Genomic DNA, 6,636 nt, shown 5'->3' with positions numbered 1-6,636 from the left:
AGAGAGGTGACATTCCACGTCCCTAGAGCCAGCTTCTGTAGCCGAGGATCAGACCGCCAAGGTCCCCGCCTTCGGCCACCACCCATCTCACATTGCACCCGACCCCTTTGGCCCCTCCTATAGGTGGTGAGCCCATGGGAAGGGGGACCCACGTATCCTCTTCGGGCTGTGCCCGGCTGGGCTCCATGGGTGAAAGCCTGACCACCAGGAGCTCGCCAACGTGCCCCACCTCCAGACCTGGCTCCAGAGTGGGGCCCCGATGACCCTCGTCCGGGCGAGGGAACACTGTGTCCAAAATACAGAAATATAATCTAATATTAATATAAGAGTCTATTATAAAAATTGTAGCTCCCCCCTCCCTTGGCATAGTTTTGTTAATACAATTTCTTCTCAGAACACAACCAAATTTAATGATGACAGGATCAGGGCTAACACAAAAGCTAAAAGTCAACCTGTGGAGAACGCTGGTTCCTTAAAGTCACTCTTATCAGTAAATCCTGAGATGGTGGGGTGTTCATTTACATAAAAAGGTTGAGTAATAATGTTGACCTCATTTCAGACATTAAGCTTCTCACTGTTATGCAGGCCATTCTACCAGGGAATTTATTGTTGTGATCATCTCAGCAGTGTTCTTCCCACCGCTGCAAACACCAAGGGGACATCAAACATTCCCTATTGAATAATTAGTAAATTGCAATCTAAACATCCAGAGGGCATTTTCATCATAGCTGGGGACTTTAATCAAGCAAATATGAAATCAGTTCTCCCCCAGTTTTTTTTAAAACCCTTCAGAACTAGCCTACTCTAACATCAAGGAGGTATTAAGGCAACACCTGGCCCCCACCTTGGCTCTGCTGACCATCTTTTTGTGATGCTGATATCAGAATACAGGCGTGGTGGTGGTGCTGTGGTGGTTAGTTCATGATGGCGACTGCCCATCTGACCAAAACAATTCCAAAAAAACGAGGATTAGGTTGATTGATCAAAACCTTTAAGTAAATTTAAAAAACCCAGCACCACCCTGGGAATTTTCACACAAGGAAACATTTTTATGGATTGTATTATTTTTATAATGTTTTAAATTAACATACTTGTCCATCTGTCTATCCATTCATTGTCTTTAACCATTTTTTTCCTTTATAGGTTGCGGGGGGCCTGGTGTCTTTCTCCAGCACTGTGTGAGAGGTGGTGGACATCGTGAACAGGTCACATTTCTATCACAGACACACATAGAGACAAACAACCATTTACAGTCTCACTCACACTTAGGGATGATTTTGAGTTACCAAATAACCTAACGTGTTATTTTGGAGGACCTGCAGAAAACTTATGTTCCAATATTCCATTAACTTTTAAAAGCAGTTAAAAGTTCAAATTAAAAAATCCAATGGTGTGGAGATCCAGGGCCATCTGAGGCTTACCAGTGAAGAGGCGTATTATAAAGGCAAGTGGACAACACCAAACACCAGTGCAGCACACTTAGACACAATGATGAACTTACACCCAGTCGAAACATAGTCATCACTGCACACAGAAGGAGACTCCATCAGCCACCACACTCACTGGAAGCTCTCAGCTGCAAATAGTGAAATTAACTCAAAAGTAAGGCAGAGAGTAGACAAATGCTTAACCTACAAGAGAAAAAGAGAAAAACTTACTGTGAAGCAGGTGAGGGTCTGATTTGAGTGCCCAGATTGGGATATGTTCAAGGTAGCTGCTGCAGACAATCTACAAACAAATCTAAAGGAGTATGTCAAGTCTGTGTCTGCATATATTAAAAAAAATGTATGGAGGATGTTTTTGTCTACAGGACCATCAAGACACGGGTCAGTGTGAAACCCTGGATAACTAGGAGGTGCATGAGAAAATAAGGTGACACAGTAGCACTCAGAACAGTAAGAGCCAACCTCAGCCGACTCTGAAAACACTCCAGGCTGGGTGCTCAGGGACTGTGCTGACCAGCTGGTCAGGTACTTACAGACATATTTAACATCTTGATGAGACAGGCTGTTGTTCCAATATGTTTTAAGAGATCATACCGTGACTGAGAAAACCATAGCCTCAAGTCTCAACAGCTACTGTCTTGTAGCACTGACCCTAACATAATCAAGTGCTTTGACAGGCTAGTGAAGAATCACTGAAAGCTGATTGTTGTTTTGAAACCAGCATCAACTGAAAGAAAATCATAATATATGCTTATTGTAAAATAATAATAAAAAAAATGTATATATTCATCCATCCATTTTCTTTACCCACTTCTCCATTCCGGGACACAAGGAGCTGGTGCCTGTCTCCAGCAGTCACTGTGCGAGAGGTGAGGGACAGGTTGCAAGGCCATCACAGGGACAAACGAGACAAACAACCAATCAATCTCACTCACACCTAGGGACAATTTAAGAGTTAACAATTATCCTAAAGTAGCAGGAAGAAGCCTGCCCCAATATTCAAAACACCTGGCACCTAATCACCTCATGATGGGTGGAGAGTATAAAGGGAGACGCTCTTACCTGGTTGCCTTCTGCTGGCATTTGGTTGCACATCATTGGGAAGGTCGCTTGTGTAGTGTGCAGGTCTAAAACTCAAACATCAAAATCACTGGAAGTCTCCTGCTTGGTACTGGGGTGTGGCTGCAATTCACCCTCCCCAGTGCAGTTTAACGTAAAATAGAACATATTGGCAAGCTGATCCTCCCGCTGTGGGCCGGGAAGGATTCTCTGGTTGGGGTGGAGGCATCCAGCTCTGCTCTTATACTGCTGCAGCTCGCTGGAGACCCTGCTGTTTTGTTTCACTGCTTGGTTTCATTTTTTGTTTAGTTTACCTTGTTTCATCAGCTGACTGTTTTATTTTTGTAACTGCTTTGTTTAATTTGTTACTTTGGAGCATTCTATTGCTTGGTGTGGCCTCCAGCTTTGCTGTAAGTAGCAGCCTTGGGTTCTTTTAGATTATTCTATTAAAGTATTGATGTTTTTAATTGGTTATGTTGGAGGTAACCTCATTTTAGTCTTTGGCCAAGTTTAAATTGTAGTATTTGTTTTTTTGTATTTGCTTGTTTAACCCCACCCTTTTGTCTCCAGGCTGAGAGCTGAAGGTAGTGGGAGGGGCCTCCAGGGAGACTGGACCTGTGTGTTGTGCGAGTGGCTGCTGTTGGGATTTCTTCACGACTGCATGCCTGTTCACAAGTGTTTGGGGTGATTTATTTTGGATTTATTAATTTACTTTAGGAACCAGTTCCCATTTGGACCACCCTCCCCCTGCTGGTAGGCCTCAGTACTGTGCACTTCCCTTCCTATTGTGGTTCCTTATGTTTTGATTGTCTCTTTTTTTAAAAAAACAAACATGAAACAATAAAATGTAATTAACTTTTGGAAAAGTCTTGTTCTCTTTGGTCACGAACCTTGAGTGCCTACTGGCAATCTATTTCCTTGGGTGCAATTCCCAAGGTGGTGTTGTTGACGACTTCTGGTTACCCTGCTGTGAGGAGCAGAGTATCAGAGTTATACCTTAGTGTCGCCACAATCACATCATGCATGTTTTTGGTCTGTGGGAGGAAACCGGAGTCCCCGGAGTGAACTTAGGTGAGCACAGGGAGAACATGCAAACTCCACCCAGAAAGACCCCAGGTCAGGAAGAGATCCTGCAACTTTCTTGCTGGGAGGTGACAGCTCTAACAACTATCCCACTGTGCCACCCAAAAAGTATAAGTGTGTGTGTGTGTGTGTGTGTATGTGTGTATATATATATATATATATATATATATATATATATATATACATTTAAGTTTTAGGTCAGAAAAATGGGTGTGGTATTCTGCCATGCTGCTTCCTGTTTGCTCCCTCCTGTTCCCTGATTGGTTGGCAGCTTAATCATCCACAGCTGCAGCGGATCAAGATCATCTACTCTCGGGGTTCTTAAGGCAGAGTAGAGGATCAGATCAATGCTGAAGCATCGCTTACCTGTGTTAATGAATCTCGGCCACTAGTGAGTTTTTGTGTACCTGAATCTGGTTAACCTGTTTGTTTCCTGTGCATGTTCAGAGTTCCTCCCTTTGAAACTTCCTGCTAACGATATTCCTGCTGATGAACTTACCTGAGAACCACTTACCTGTTCTGATCCGCTTCAATGCCTGTCTGCCTCCGACCAATCCTGGAACCCACCTACCTGAGCTCCATTTACCGAAGATTACCCACCACTGGAACCCGGACCTTCTCCTCAGAGTCCAGTCCTTCTCACTATTCTGTAAGACCCACTCCCTGTCTACATTCTGTCTGCAACCTTCTCACTGGCAAACAAAATACTCACCTCCAATCCTCCTTTGCAGATCCCGACCCACTCCCCTCCCCTCACTGTTAAATGAAATCATTTACTTTATTCTGTCTCCTGAGTCTGTCGTTGAGTTGCTCGCCTTTTGACTATTTTGTAAAACTGATAATGAGTCCCTGGAATGTTGTGTGGATGTTTGACTAAATAACATTCATGAAATTTCAATTCTTTTGAGATTTGACTTTGATTCACCTTTTTAATATCCAAACTTCCCTCCACATTCGACCCGTTCCAGTTTGCTTACAACACACATCACATCACAGAGGATGCCATCGCCACTACCTTCCATCTGATCCTACAGCATTGGGAGGAGAAGAACACCCATGTGCGAATGTATTTTGTGGACTTCACATCAGCCTTTAACACCATTATTCTACAGCACATGGTGAGCAAACTGGGCCCCTGGGCTTCAAAACCCCCATGTGTTACTGGTTGATGGACTTTCTCACAAACAGACCCCAGTTTGTACATCTCCAGCATCATCACCCTGAGCCCTGCTTCTTCTCAGGGCTGTGTCCTGAGTCCACTGTTGATCACCCTGATGACCCATGAATGGGGAGGGTCCACCATGAACCAAAGTGTACATTATGCAGATAACACAACAGTAGTGGGCCTCATCAGGGATGATGATAACTTCAGCTTCAGTCCTAATGATCTAAATATTTTGTATGGCTTCAGCAAATTTATTGGCTGACACCTGCATCGTACATACAGATAAAAACCACAGACCCAGGAACCAGACTGTCCAATGACTCTTGAATATTTTCGCTATCAGTTGTGGTCAAAACTATACATGTAAAAAATAAGCAGGAAAAACAAATGTTTACAGATTTTCTCAAAACATCCTTATATTCAACAGCAGGATAGTTATGCATATGTGATTGATCTCTGACCTGATTTCATTTGTGCATCATTGTAAGGGTTTTAAGCCGTTCTTACACGTTCTTCTGCATCGGTCTCACTTTACCCTGAGCCTGTTACCATTAAACTTTGATTGTGTATTGAAAAGGTAAATAACGGGAAATTGTAAATCCATCCAAAAAAGATTTTGAAAGGACTTTTAGCCAAGTTAAGAGTGCTCTTTCCCTGTATTTTGATTTGACATTAATGGGAATGTTCTCGCCACCTGGTGGCACAACAGGAGTATTGGAGCTTTTTTTCTTGTATTGAGTGGATGGAAAAACAATAAGATACAGTTAAAAAATATCTAGAGTGGTACAGACAAGGTCTTAAGACAGACCCTCTTCTGCCTGTGACTGTTGGAGACTAGTTGGTGATTCAAAATTGCCAAAAAAATAGGTGAATTTTCAGCTGCAGTCTTACTGAATTCTGAATTTTTGTGACGAATCATTTGGCTGTTTTGAAAGAACACTTTTTGAAAATCATGGCCTATTTTTGTGTGCACAGCTTGCTTGCCTACATTGGCCTGTTCTGTGCCCACCTTGACAGATACTTGAGACTCCCTTGCAAGTGGCATCCATCAACTAGTCATAATTGTACAAAAGACTGTTAATCATTTGTTTTCAGCCTTCTAGTTTACTTTCTTTATCGAGGTGTTCTACATATATAGTACTTCTTTTTTGCCACTAGGTGGCTGCTTTGGTATATTTCATACAGATCTGAGCATTGAGCAGTTTGACTATTAACACGGACGTGCTTATTATATTTTCTCATTCGTGTGCATCAATAGAGAAAACCACACACACACACACCTTCATTCCCATATATGTATGAAGGAGCATCAATGCCCAATTAAAGGTGAGTTCGACTCAATTCTGGACCTGGACGTTTTCTCATTCATTAACTCACCTGAACATGGATATTTGCTGTCCTAATCCGACACCCTGAAGTGATTGCTAATCCAATAACAAACCAGATTCAGTCGTTATTACAATAACCCAGTGAGATACTACTTTACAGGGATAGTTCAATCAACTTTGAAGTGATGTTCTGTCTAATAGTTATCAATAGTTGGGACCTTATGAGCTGTGACATCAGTCAAAGAGCACAAAGTGTGGAGGAAGAGGAGGAAGACTTTGTTCATGTTAGGCTTATGGCCAGTGGCGTCACTAGGCCTGTTTTCAAGCCCCCCTAAATAATTTTGGTGTTAAAAAAAAAAATATATATATATATTTTATTTTTTTTTACAAAAATTCAATATAATGTGGCCAGAATATGAATTTAAATAAATAACCATATATTATTTAGTTATTAACTCAAATATATGATCATAAATCTGTCAGTTTTCTTTTTCTTTACAGTGTAAGGTAGAGATCCTCTTTGGTGCGTCGTTATCAAATCCATTCCACTTGTTCA

General features: G+C 42.0%; 1 protein-coding gene and 1 long non-coding RNA gene across 3 annotated transcripts in view; both read left to right on the top strand.

The window, feature by feature from the left end:
- Positions 1-3,320, top strand: part of LOC119616896 — a 9,947-nt gene extending 6,627 nt beyond the window's left edge. The window contains exon 2 of the long non-coding RNA XR_005232973.1: positions 1,144-3,320. This is a non-coding gene — a long non-coding RNA (uncharacterized LOC119616896). The remainder of the gene's footprint in view (positions 1-1,143) is intronic.
- A 492-nt stretch (positions 3,321-3,812) lies between these two features.
- The window catches only part of lgsn (lengsin, lens protein with glutamine synthetase domain), an 8,348-nt gene continuing 5,524 nt past the window's right edge, over positions 3,813-6,636 (top strand). The window contains exon 1 of one of the 2 annotated variants that reach the window (XM_037974848.1): positions 3,813-4,705. In XM_037974848.1, the coding sequence (XP_037830776.1) occupies positions 4,652-4,705 (54 nt within the window). In that variant the 5' untranslated portion in view covers positions 3,813-4,651. The remainder of the gene's footprint in view (positions 4,706-6,636) is intronic. The other variant, XM_025009555.2, reaches the window with a different exon arrangement.

The sequence above is a fragment of the Kryptolebias marmoratus genome, linkage group LG3, assembly GCF_001649575.2.
Source record: "Kryptolebias marmoratus isolate JLee-2015 linkage group LG3, ASM164957v2, whole genome shotgun sequence".
In the NCBI taxonomy this organism is placed as follows: Eukaryota; Metazoa; Chordata; class Actinopteri; order Cyprinodontiformes; family Rivulidae; genus Kryptolebias; species Kryptolebias marmoratus.
This window is presented reverse-complemented; position numbering and strand designations above follow the sequence as displayed.